Source organism: Glandiceps talaboti, chromosome 2 (genome assembly GCF_964340395.1).
Source record: "Glandiceps talaboti chromosome 2, keGlaTala1.1, whole genome shotgun sequence".
NCBI lineage: Eukaryota > Metazoa > Hemichordata > Enteropneusta > Spengelidae > Glandiceps > Glandiceps talaboti.
Genome location: NC_135550.1, coordinates 23,462,542 through 23,476,598, shown reverse-complemented (window position 1 = coordinate 23,476,598; position 14,057 = coordinate 23,462,542). Strand labels below are relative to the sequence as shown.

The 14,057-nt window shown below is 34.5% G+C and overlaps 2 protein-coding genes across 3 annotated transcripts in view; one reads left to right on the top strand and one right to left on the bottom strand.

Moving 5' to 3' along the window:
* The window catches only part of LOC144448704 (DNA repair protein RAD51 homolog 2-like), a 60,618-nt gene that overhangs the window by 12,936 nt on the left and 33,625 nt on the right, over positions 1-14,057 (top strand). For both annotated transcript variants that reach the window (XR_013482120.1, XM_078138995.1), the window contains exons 8-10: positions 7,815-7,884; positions 8,435-8,547; positions 9,466-9,541. Coding sequence is in view for 1 of the 2 variants with exons in the window: in XM_078138995.1 (XP_077995121.1) it covers positions 7,815-7,884; positions 8,435-8,547; positions 9,466-9,541 (259 nt within the window). In the remaining variant the exon portion in view is untranslated. The remainder of the gene's footprint in view (positions 1-7,814; positions 7,885-8,434; positions 8,548-9,465; positions 9,542-14,057) is intronic.
* LOC144451716 (uncharacterized) lies at positions 242-2,924 on the bottom strand. Its single transcript, XM_078142623.1, has 2 exons — positions 2,711-2,924; positions 242-2,500 (listed from the first exon to the last, which is right to left on the bottom strand). The coding sequence occupies exon 2, from the start codon at positions 2,467-2,469 to the stop codon at positions 1,783-1,785; it is 687 nt and encodes a 228-aa protein (XP_077998749.1). The 5' UTR covers positions 2,470-2,500; positions 2,711-2,924; the 3' UTR covers positions 242-1,782.

Here is a 14,057-nt window from a genome sequence, read left to right as displayed (position 1 = left end):
TAAGTCTGGAGATAATGTAATATGAAAAGTTACTGATTAAAATCTAAAAAATGTATTATTGCTTGATGGATTCCCATTTAAAGTAGATTTGTCAGAAATGTGTGTAGAATGTATTTTGTTTGAGCAGAATAGAACTTTTTTTAAAAAAAGAAGAAAATGAAGTAAAGCAAATATTGAATATTTCTAAAGACAATTGAGGTATTTACAGTTATAAATGTTTTAATATCAGTTAATGAGACTTTTCTGGTGCAAAATTTTGAATTTATTTCATGAAAGATTGAATTAAAATATGAGGTTATCACAACCCCTGAATTAACATTTTGTGTTACTACAGTCCACCCACTCTCTTGGCATCCATGGATTATAATGTATTCCATATAGTGCACTGTAATAGCTTCCAGCAAAAAAAAAATTGAGACTCTTATTCTGTTTGTACAATTGATCGCACAACATGTGATATTTTAACTCACAGGCATTACTGTTCTTTACAAGGTGATCGTATTCTGTGTAAAATTATTTTTTAAAAATCTCAAATTTAAAAAAAGACAAGATATTCCAAAATATCCAGAGTTATCATTCTAGAATTAAGTAAACCATTTTGTAACATGATTATGTATGATAAAAAAAATCAATACATTGCAAATATCAAAAAATCTATATCAGGGAAAAAAGCTTGCATTATGTATAGTGTGGGTGTGAAATTAGGTTGTTTGTAATAGATGGTTACAGGTGTACATTTGCTATGATGAAAATAAAAACAGTTCAGGGTTTTGTCAAGTGTACATACTAAAAAACTCCGCTTCCAGGATAATGGTAGATGTATTTTTGAAGGTCAAAATACCAAACTGTCAGTATACTATAATAATAAATGTATTATATATTTGTCATTGTGAGAAAAAAATTACATTTTGAAGTCTACATGAAAATATTCACTATCACACAGTATTACATGGTCAGTATCATAGTTCATGTAAATTTGCCAGTGTACAATCAAAGACAGCTGGGGGTTTTCAAGTAACTTACTGTCAGTATACTGTAGTGGTATTATACATTTATCAAGGTCAAAATGCCGTTGTGGTACATGTACTTTTACTGTAACTATACACTAAAACAGTTTTGGCAGGTTTCTATGTATGAAAGCTCATAGTCAGTATATTATTACTTGTTTTATACATTTGCCATGGTGAAAAAAACAGTTTGGGTTTCCTACACACAAAATACTCTTATCAGTCACTGTATCAGTATAGTGCTACTTTGTATATACATTTGCCATGGTGAAAAAAACAGTTTGGGTTTCTATGTATGAAAACTCACTGCCAGTATAGTGGTACTTGTGTTATAAATTTGGCATGGTGAAAAAAAACAAACCAGTTTTGGTTTTCTACACACACAATATTCTATCAGTATAATTGTATTTGTATAATACTAGTACATTTGTCAAGGTGGAAAAAAAATTTGGATTTTCTAGTACAAAATACTATATTAGTATAGTGGTATTATACATTTGCCAAGGTCAAAGGCATTCTTGGCATGATAATAGGAAAAAAAGTGTCAAGCTGAATTCATTTGTAAATGAAGTAACCACAGTATCAGTTTCTCTGTATTATCATGTAAAACATCAGCTTATCAAGTAAGAGACAACAATCAGTTATTGTATGTAGATAGTACTTAACTATATAGAGCCTTTCTTGTCATCACTCAATTGTGTGATTATTTATTACCACTAACAGATTGGTGCTACTGTGATTAGAAAGTCTCTAAAGGCTAGTCATAGAGGTGATGTCATGAAATCTCTTTGTTCTCTTCACTTTGTTCATCATAGTTGTTAACATCAATTGCAGAGCCTGTCGCCTTCTCACTACTCACTGAATTCTTTTCAGTGGTTTCAATCAACTGTACTTGCACTGACTCTCTCTCAGGTGGCAATTTAGCCAACTTGTCACACATGTTGACAAATTCTTCAAAGTCCACATGCTCTGGAAAATCCATGGAGACATTTTCATAGAATAGTCTGTCCCGTACTTGGTGTGAGCTGTCATTACCAAGCTGTGTCAGAGTATTACAACACTCCTCAAAATTTAAGAGACCATCTTGGTCTGTGTCGAAGGCCATAAATTCTACTCGGAACTCTGACAAATTCTCTAGTGCCCACTGGGGATACTTTTGATGTAGTTTTCGGAAATCAACCCTATGTAATTTTCTCTTTGGGAAGTTTGTCATTCGTCTTTGAGTCACAACATCCTGATAAATTTGATTATTAATTTTTTGGAACTCTGTCAGATGATATTTGACAACCATCTTTCGATTATTAACAACACGACGCCTACCAGTACTGGTAAAATGGTCCTGTGGTTCATACAGGATGGGTTCTACGTACACTGGAAAGCTGGGTTTCATTCCCATGTTGGAGAGGCTTCTCCGGCATTCTTCCCACGCATATTCCACATTCCAACACAGCTTTGAAGACATACCCACTCTCAGCTATGCTGACATTTGTGTACTGCACAAAGCACAAAAAAACTTTTGTTATCCTATCAGTAAGGTCATGTGAATCGGCTGCAGAAAAATTAACACCATAGTGCCACGTTGTTGTTAAGAAAACCAGCTAGTCTCACAGCACTTCAAATTATGCATTGAACAGCACACAGACACTATTTAGTACAGGTTCTCACTGTTACCATCAACAGTGAATATGTTGGAGCAGTTTTACCTTCTAGAATAACATATCCAAGGACAATTTTGAAGTTGGTCGATACAGTATGTCGTCACACATAATAGAAATAAGATGGTAAATCTTCTAAGTAAATCACCACTGTCACCTCTGCTCTTTTCACTGTCAATAGACTCTGGCACCTCTTTCAAAGTGTGGTTGCTCTGCTCTATTCAACTGCGTAGACGGCATAAACAGCCTTGACTACATGAGTTATGTAGCCCAGCTGTTTAAGCCAAGTAATTTAAGATGAGGTCATTGTAGAGCTCCCTAACTTCATCTATCTTCAAATATTGATTATATTTCTTCATAAACAATGTTAGTTTCCTAGCAATAGCAGTTGTTACTTATTGCTATGACAACTATAGTAGTCAAAAGGAATTCATCCATTACTGTTTTTTCAGGCAGGTTTTTGTACTTAACCTGTTTTGATATTAATTTTGACATTAGTTTTATTGGATTGGGGCGAGTTTATTCATCATTGTTTACATAACGTTGAATGTTGTTTATAATCAGAATGTGTGAACAATGGAGGCCAACTGGATGAGAAAATGTGAACAATCCTCAACATATTGTTGAACAGTAGGATAGAATATTATAATTTCATGGATCGGTTACTGAAAAAACCAGTCTTATGTCATGATGTGATGGAGATCTGATAAAAGTTGTTTGTGTATGGCTGGTATTGATCACTGTGCATTGAGTTACAACATTTCACAGTGGGGGCTGTCTAGTCACCAAATACTTTTTATGCAGTGCACAGAAGCTTTATTTGTCACTGTCAACTGATCCTAAAACCTGCAGACAATAATGTCTTTGAGAACTTGCAGATTAGCTTGTAATCTTGACAGACACTTAATCATGTCATCAGAAGTATTCAATCACTGATAAAATACTCAAACATTTGTTATCAATTATACATCAAAATAATGATGTCGTTTCCCCAAGCTACTAGTAATTAGATTTGTGGATATATAGTCAAGTTAGAGAAACTGTCATAGTTATAAAAGTAGAGAGTTGCTAATCTTTTTTCCATTCATCACTTTCAATTGTAAAGTAGCTCCCTTTATATAGGTTGTGTAGTAAAGGTTACGTGACAAAAATGACAACTTGATAGAAGCTACTCATCAATTGAACCTAAAGAAATAGATGTATATACAGTGTCTTGTGTGCTATCCTTCAATGTCAATCCTAGATAGAAGCCAAGATGTCTTGTTACCAGGTGCATTAGATTATTAAAGTCAGTATTCAGACCCTCTACAAAAGTAGGTGAAGGGTCACTAGCAGAGTATGACAGATTACTTTAATAGCGTGCCTATTTCTCTCTGTATATGTGGATATGTGCATATGTGCATATACACATACAGACTTTGTGTAAGGTGTTAGGAATTTTGTGCAATGTAAAACTGTGTTTTATTTGAATTAACATAGAAAAAAACTTTGATCAGTTATGGTACATATTTGGATAATGTCCTGTATTATTATTGTAGTGAGAAAATACGCCGTATTCCGGTTATCGAAAAAGCCCCGAAAAGATAAAAGATATGATTGTTTGGCCACTAGGGGCGCTGTTTTAGAACCGGAAGTGAGGGCCAGAATTGTAGAGCATTGTTGCTATAGGCATCGTAACCACTGACTAAAGATTGTCTGTCATTCCCCGTAACTTTACGCTATAATATTGCATTATCGCCCATCAAATAACGAAATAGCAAATTAACCTCTCGTTCTCCTAATATTTCGCGTAAGTTTGGCTCTGCAATTCGAACGTGAGGAAAACCCAAAAGTAGCAACATTTTGAAACGGGTAGTACACTGACATCTCACTCACGTTTTCAGTGTGACCTCGTCCATTTGCGTTACCGTTGGAGAAATTGTAGTGATTGCTTCCAGTCAAACATCGGAACGGAAAAAGGTACAAAAACAGAGGAAAGAACCTTCAAAACCACAATATACGCTACAGTTATTGCAGCTTGTATAAAACCAATCTGATTAAAATCCGATGTAGATGTCGGCTAATCGTTACGGTTCATTGCTATTTTACTTTCGTTATTGTGCCTGAATTGACCTGCGTGGTACATGTTTGATCGCCTCCTCTACCGATCAGGATAAAAACGTAAACATGTACCACGAAGGTCAATTCAGGCAAAATAACGAAGGTAAAATAGCAATGAACGATTAGCCGACATCTACATCGGATTTTAATCAGATCGGTATAAGACATGGTATGATGAGTGAACCACGTAAACGTTACATGGAAGGCCGATTCATTGAAGGGGTGGGCGGTGTGGTACATCAATCACAATAACAATATTTATGATTCGTTGCCGACTTCAATGGGGTTTTTTATACACTGATGGTCCTGAATGAAGAATAGCAAGCTAACCAAAGTGTGATAGTAAAGTTGAGTGATATCAATACACATATGTTTATGCCAACTTATAACCAGTACATGAAATGTTTTTTTCCGGACAAAGTTTTATGATTTCACCCGTGGTGCTACACCACTGTTCTAATAAACAAGAAAGGCCTAAGTATGCGGCGACATCAGTTACAATATAAACATGTGGCTTGGTAATTGTCGACCGAACTCTCAATATTGCAATGACTGTAGCTGGAAGCTGTTCAATCTGATTAAAATCCGATGTAGATGTCGGCTAATCGTTCATTGCTATTTTACCTTCGTTATTTTGCCTGATATTATTTTTCTTGGTACATGTTTACATTTTTTAGCCTGATCGTAGAGGAGGCGATCAGGAAGGCTAAAAAATGTAAACATGTACCAAGAAGGTCAATTCAGGCAAAATAACGAAGGTAAAATAGCAATGAACGATCAGCCAACATCTACATCGGATTTTAATCAGATTGGAAGCTGTTGTCAGATTTGTAATTTTCTAATCGTTCTTTTGTCCAGCAACAGACACCAGTAAGGTAAAGAAATATGTTTATCATGTCTACATTGGGTATATTTCGAAGGTCCTCCGTCCAACTTTCAATGTTTCCGCTGTCGATTAGTTCTATCTTTTGATGCTTGACATCCACTATTCGTCTTCTCTTCCGTTCTCTCAGAAAATTATCATTTTCTAGTGTTTCAAGACCAAGGTTGACAGCATTTCTGGCGATATCTAGTAGATTTAGAAGTAGTAATTTTCCACTCTTTTATGAATGCACGGAGTTCTTTTACGCCCATTTTGTTGACAGCTTCATACATCGCCATACTATTAGATGCCATGACGAAAATTCTGGCCCTCACTTTGTCAGATATGGTGCGCCCTCTCGCGATACTTTCCTGCGAAACAACCGGAAGTTCGATAACCGGAATACGCCGTATTACATTGTAATCAAGGCAGAATCAGTTGGACATCAGTTCGGTTACAAAAACCAATGCCCAACCAATCTGACAAAATACAGGACAAATTTTAGGATGAGAAGCTGGTCTTAATTGTTACACTGTTAGTATTATACATCTTTGTAGTGGGATCAAATCTCAATCTAATGTACCCAACAGTAAAAATTTAATGTATAAATGATTTAAATATGTAAATATGATACACCTGAAGAAGTACAAAAATATTATTTTTGACTTAAAATATCTAGAAATTAAAAGATAATATCTTCTAATAAAGATATTTGAATTATCTCAATCTTGCAATTCTAGAAACATACAAACCACATACTATTAAACGGTGAATGGTTTCAAAGGAGTCGAAATATTATTTTTTTTTGACCCAAAAATACTTCCAAAAATTCATCTTTAAAATCAAAAATTAATTTAAGAAATAAAAGATATCATTGTCCCATGAACACATCAAAATAGTGTCCCCAAGGGACATTCAAACTAAATATCAAAGTATTAATCTGACAATCAGTTTCAAAGAAGAAGTTGAAAATAGAATAAGTTGATGTATAGATACAAGATGATGGATAATCCATCTACTGCGAAAGTACTGCTGACTTGTCAGGAGAACTAACTAAGGTAGTTCTCATTGCTCATGCAATAGGCTATTAGCCTTAAAGTAGTACATTGCTTAGAAAAAAATTAAAGACATCAGAGGGCTTGAAAGAAAGGAAACGTGTAACGTACATGTACACTATGAGATGAAATCACAACCAACCACTCTTTGAAACAAAAATATGATAAAATACCAGTCCTTCCTATTTTTCAGAAGCATAGAATTTTATTTTTGACACGACCTAGGCCTAAAATAATAATTGTTTGGTTCCATTTACCCGACCCCCAATCTAGCTTTTCACTGCCGACCTTAGACTTTTTTTTTTATGTATTCGAGAAAATAGTAATAAAATCGCAAAAATTGTGAAGTCTCACGAGAAATTGTGGATGCGGAAAGTGCCATCAACTTAAAAAGACCCTCTAAAACTGTTCTTCCAATCTGTAATGGCTGTACATCTGATAGGAAGAAATAAACAACACAGATACCCTTTGGAAAATAATGGAAAACCTGAACTAGACACTCACACAAAAAAAAAATTTAATAAAATAAAATAAAAAATCTGCCTCCCCCACCTATTCTAAAATTTAGTGTAACCAGAACCACACAATTTTTTTTATATATATCCCCTATACCATATATATATATATGATATGTAACTAACATGTAGTCTTATATATTTATTCATTTAAATAATTTCATTCACTGTAAAAAAATTTAATTTCTTCAACCAACAGTGCAATTAAATATCAGAGACTTCCAACATTTTGACACATACTGGAAAATATGACTGACCTAAGGGTTGTCACTACTCGTCTAGTGACTTGTTTTGACAACCGTTAGGTCACAAGTATTTTCCGGCTCAATGAAGAAAAATATTAGAGAATAACATAATTATACTAGGGCCAGTAATATCAAGGAAAAATTGGTGAAAATAATGGCAATTTTGAACGTTTTAACTCATATTTTGAACACAGCAGAACCAGTGACATAGACACATGTTGCCATGACATAGACATACGTTACTGTGACGCGTAACACCCAGAGTATATATTCCATATTTTTTGTTCAACTTGGCTCGCGCATGGTGTAATATTTCATATTATGAAATTAGTCGACTGATTAAAGCTTTGATTATGATGATTTTTCTTACTATAGGTAGTGGTTACCAATCAAATAACAACACGATTGAGATCAGCAGTACAACAAAATAAACCTAGAAAGACATGTAAGTCAAAACATAATTTGTTATCCTGCAGTCGTGTTTTAATATGTATACCAAACTTTATTTGTGGATTTCCTTTTTTGTGTCTCAATATACAATTTCTATGATAAACCTAAATTCAGATTATTGGTTTCTCTACTTCAAGTGAATTGTAAGTTACAAATAGAAATGAGAATGTGCTGGACTAGGGAATATTCACCACGGTACTCATTGGCATGGGTTATCAATTGTCATGTAAATTCTCAGCTGTTCACCTGCAGATTTGTTAGATTTGACTTTTCTTTTCATGTGTAATTTGTATAGATTATGGTAATCAACATTAGTTGGATACACTGTAAACCTATATATATATATTCTAAGTTCCCAAACTCTAATATTGACAAATTACCAAGCCTAGTGGCAATGTTTATGTACAGAGAGGCATTGTAGTAACTAATTATCACATTTTTGTTTTTCAGCAAAATATTAGTGAACATAAGTCCTCAGTGAAAATTTTCAGGTATTAACATATAAAAACAAAGGTATCATCTGATGTATTTTCTTCTATTTTTAGATGTTGATGTTGAAGAAACTGAGAGTTATGTGACAGCAGCATTAGGTGATAGTTGGACGCATAGTGTTAACACAAGATTAATATTACAATTTGCTGGTGATCTAAAGAGACAGGTATATGCAGCCTAACACAGTGTATCGGGGCTGGGGGAGGGAGGGATGGGGGTAATACTATTTATAGACTGTAAGAACAAAAGTGAATTGTGTATCATGTCAATAAAAACATAACACCAAGACAAACTTATTTTTGTGCAGTAAGTAAACACAGTGAGAAAGTAAGTTAATATGCGGTATAATGCATAGGATTTGGTGAAAATAAAGACCAAGTGAGTGTTTGATTTCCATCGAGTTTTACATTGTTTGATCAACATCTGTGTGCACATCATTGAATGTGCTCTCGTATTAGACCTTTTACTAGGAAAATAGATCTTTAATATCAAGGATTCTTAATTTTGTTTCTCACCTTTGAAGAGACTGACCTGATTGTCCTGGATGTAGCATGCCACCACATGACCATAGATTTACATTATTCTCCAACTTTTGGACCATTGAATAAGTAGAAGCTCTGTTCACAAGAATCAAAATCTATGCCAGCATCATTTTGTACCAGTATGAGAGGGGATGCTGTGTACATGAAAATGAGGTGAAGATGTCACTGAGGGTTATGAAGTGAGGGAAACTGAATTAACAAACCCTAGAAATTCAAGATGTGAAAATTGATGAGATCATAATTAAACGCATCCAGTGTCAAGATGTACACATTATAAGTCAAGATAATCAATTTGAAGAATCATTGTCTTTTACTGTAGACTAGTATGTGGTTAGACATTTAGATTATTATGCTCCCCAGGGAGTTCAGAAAGTAAAGGGCCGTTGTGCTGCTATAGATCCCTGCGAGGCGTAATAATTGTGAAGTGCTTTGAGCACAGAGTTGGAAAGTGCTATATAAAAAACCAACATTATTATTATTAATATTATCATTATTATTATTTGTAAATTCATAAATGGTTTCTAATTTCTCCCTATCATTAGATTATTGTTGCCAAATCACCTGTAGCTCCAGTTGCATCTATCAGTTATGTCATTGAAGACCAAGGACCAGTTGAAGGTAAAATACACATGATATGTACAACTGATGTACACCTATAGATGTGTACACAGAGTGCATTTTATAGCTAAATCATTACTTTACATTGTCATGCCTAGCCTAGGGACAAGTCATATGGGGATTCAGACTATTGTGTCACTTCTCACCTAGCATTTTTAATGGTTTTTAACTATTATTAAATTTGAAGCTTCAGCCAGAGAGCTGACACAAACTCTTATTGGGATTTTAAAGTTGCTTGCTGTGAGATTACATCAATTGCATCATTATGTGATTAAAACCAACAAGGAGAGTGGAGCAATACCCTGTAAACATGATTACCATCTCAGGAATGTCGCTGTGTCTAATTTGAGGTATGGATTCACAATCGCTAGGGAAATATGCTAGGCGAGAGGGGAGATGATAGACAAAATCCCCAAACGACTTATCTCTAGACTATCACATGCCTCAACAAAGGTTATCACAATCTGGAATATAACCCATCAACTAATGATATTCCACTTTATGATGTGATTGTGGATTTAATGGTCTGTGCCCTACTCAATACAAGCTTCAGCCTACATACTGTCTACCTCATTTGTCAAACAAAGTATTAGGTAACCCTTCTGACTCTAATACTGCCCTGATCAGAGTATTTTCCAAAACACCAACTCCTTTACAATAAATGAAATTATTGAACTTCTGCATCAGGAATGACACTGATGCTGAGAGGATTACCACATGATTACCACATGATCATAGTCATAAATTTAAAAATAGCAAAATTCCAAACTCTTCGCATGACATCTTTAAAATCTATCTATGGATGGCACACAGATGTATACCACTTGGACATTGACATCAATCAGAATAATGCAGTAGTACATCAAAATACTTTAGAAAGTCGTTCCATGGTCATCACAGTCATTGACTGGCTCTAAGAATCCATGGATAAGTTTGAGCGGAGGTGATCTGTTGGCAATATATCGTAACTTGTGATTTGACATCTATGGAAATGACACTGACTTGCATGCTATTACCATGGAAATAGATGTAATTACATTGTATGTTTTACCTCATCCTGCTTGCCACAAGCAAATGCACCGATGTTTTTTCACAGGCTGTAGCTGTTGAAAAAGTATGATGTACATATATTATCCTTTGGTAGCCCTTTAACCTGTATGTTAAACATCTCCTTCATAAGCATACTGTCTGTAGAGTGATTTATTACAATAAGATGTATTCATTAAACAGACAGTGTCTACTGTTGTAAATATGACCATGTAATTCTACAAGACTACCACTAAGAATTGATACCTAGCATCATGTGTAATATATCATTTTAGTTGCATAATTTATGAAATGAACTATATGTCAGGGCAAGTTGCAAATGTGAACCATATCACTTTCAAGATACCTTAAGTACCTTCCTTGCAAGAAACTGGATTCTGTTTTCCAACAACTGTTCAGAAAAATAATACTTACTTAGTTGTCATCATACTTTTTTTTCAATTTTGTGTAAAAACATTGATGGTTATTTTCCAGTTAAAAAAAACTAATGATCATCTTCAAGTCATTTGTTTCGAATGCTAGTGGGCACTGATAGTCAATTTTCAACACTGAGGGCACTATGCAAGGCATATTTTTGTCCCAAGCCAAGCAACCATAAATCGACATCTGATAACATGTTCTAATCTCTTCTCATTAGTACCCTTATAACAAAATGAATTTAGTCAAATATTTGTGAACGTGCAACAAAACTGTTAGCAGGAATTGTGGACTTTATTATTTCTGATATTAAAAATGTAATATAAAAGAATATTTCAAGATTCTGAGACTATTAAATAATATTCTTTCTAGATAAACTTATTGGTGAGGAAATTGAAGTTTACTTCACATTCTCAATGTCAAATGTAAATATCACAATATCTGTGATGTCCGAAAATACAGTGGAAATGAATATTGCATTCTGGTTTAATCATCAAACATGTCTGATAAGAGATGCATTCACTTTACAAGGCATCAACAAAAAAGGCTAAGAGAAAGCGGTCATTGTCCAATTAGTGTAAGAACTTTGTAAGAGGACAGGATGGGTGGGCACAATCAGACATCAATGCTATAAACACTTAGCGAAAAATTCAAACAACCCAGCTAGTGTCAATTTCAGCATGTTTGTTCAAACATTTATAATTGTCTTGCGTAAAATTACGTGATTAAATGAATTTCACTCATTATCACCCAGAAACAGCTGTAAGCTAGTATTGTCTCTGAAACTTACACATATTGCAGTGTGAAATGAAACTTGAGAAAATACAAATCAAAATATAAAAAAAAATATAAAACCCAAAACGTTGTTTCATTACTCTGGAATCATATTTTGTTATAGTTCAAACCCCAGAGCATAAATGATTTAGTATATTTTTTTGGCTAAATCACTCAGCCTTCTTCAGCTGTTATTGTATATGATATACACAAGGTAAATTTACACTCTGAGTTTGAATCTGATTTAAAAACGTATATATAGTTTGTCTATTTATACTTCTCTTTTCATTTATTTACTCACTTCCATTTTGCAGCTTGGTATAGAATGTATCTACAATTTGGCACAAAGGTGAAAGATACCATAGCAGACATGTATATCTATCTTTATTGAGACCTGTGAGATTTTGTATTCATGCAGTATGTTCAGTTAAAGTTTTAATATTATCTTGAAATAAAACTACTGTGTCATCATTATTATATTATATACTTTATCAACTGTCAATCAGTGACAGTGATTGTCAATCCAACCCAGTTAGTTAGTTGTTAGTCTAGACGCTATCCACGGCTTCAAATCTCTTTTCACATCTAGCTCAATGGGGCGCCGAGATGAAATTTCAAATTCAAATGAAGCCATCCACCCACCAGTATCATTATTTTCTTACACTCTCCACCCACAGCCATTAACATCATCTCTTTGATATTAATGTTAATCAATCATAGAATTCTGTCCAATATTATAGTTATATATATAAATATGGTGCATTTTTTATACCAGGACACTACTTATACATTGTTTACCTCAACATTATTCTAATAGTTAGGTGTTTACTCAATTGCAGCAACTTTTAGTTTTAATTCATGATTTCTCATGAGCTAGATGGGCTGCAGGGTGAAGAAACCACAGACTATAGTTTTGTATAGTGTAGCTTAGTTTACTTATGTCACTAGGGCCATAGTGTCACTAGCATATTTAATATTATTGTTGATGTAATCATTTCATTACAAGACCATGGCTATATTACTTTCTAGCTGAGTTATACTTGTCAAACCACTAGAGGGAGCTAATGAAACCGTGTGACTGCCACTGGTAGGGTAGCTACTTATGATTAACAACAAGAGTCAGTCACCAAACTGCTTCTGTTGCTGCATGTGTTTTTCATTTTGTTTATGTCATTCTGCATCTCATGTTACTACTCAAATGTTAATATTTGTGGCATGGGTCCAAACATATGGTCTTTAGTTCTTGGTCGGGTTATGAACTGGTGTCGAGTTATTTTACCCCATCTCAAGACTGGATTGGCTGTTTCTAGTTTTTTCCCAGGATATCAGAGGTACTCAATTTTGTGTAGTTTGTTCTGTTGTTGAATTGACACTACAAGGGATTTTAAGAAAACTTCATAATCTCTTAGTAAGTCTATCTTTCTGTGTAAAAGCAAGAGTTAGCGCCACAGGGCCCCCTTGATGTAAACATTTCAGACTTTGATAGTCTTGCTGGGCTTGTAATGTGATCTGTGTTTATGTTTCAAGCTAGACTTGATGCAAACTCTAGCTTTCTAAATTTACAAGAGCATTTCTGTTGCAGCTATAAGTGCCCCCTGTGTGTGATGTGAAACCATCAAAAGGTCACTGACCTTCTGTGAGTTAGGAGATCTGAAAATGATGTTGCCTAGGCTACAAGTGATCCTCCAGGCACTATTGTTTCTCTTATTCTGTGTTATGTTGTAGGTCACAAAAATAAGCATAATATCACACAAATTTTTGCCGAGTACATTACTCTTCAGAGGTTCACATTAAACTCTACACAGCTCTAACCATCATTAGGAAGGTGCAGTGTTTACAGTTCAGAGAGAAGTATGAAACTCTCCACTTCCTAGTTTCAATGTTTTGTCACAGTCATGGGTAGTCTTCTGCAACTAGTTCTGAACTTATAAACTTACTAGTATGACTCAGTATCACTACATGCATACAGGGTATCCAGGCTTAATTTGTATTTTTGTTTACCAAAAAAACATTTACGCAACAAAAAAACAAAAAAGAAATATCAAAAGCAACAGTCAACAGACTATGTACATATATACATGTACAGACACAGATAGAGGAACAGACATACATATATCAGTTCTTGCATACATACATACATACTGACAGACAGACAGACAGACATGCATGCATGCATGCATACATGCATACATGCATGCATCCATACATCCATCCATCCATCCATACATCCATACATCCATCCATCCATCCATACATCCATACATCCATCCATCCATCT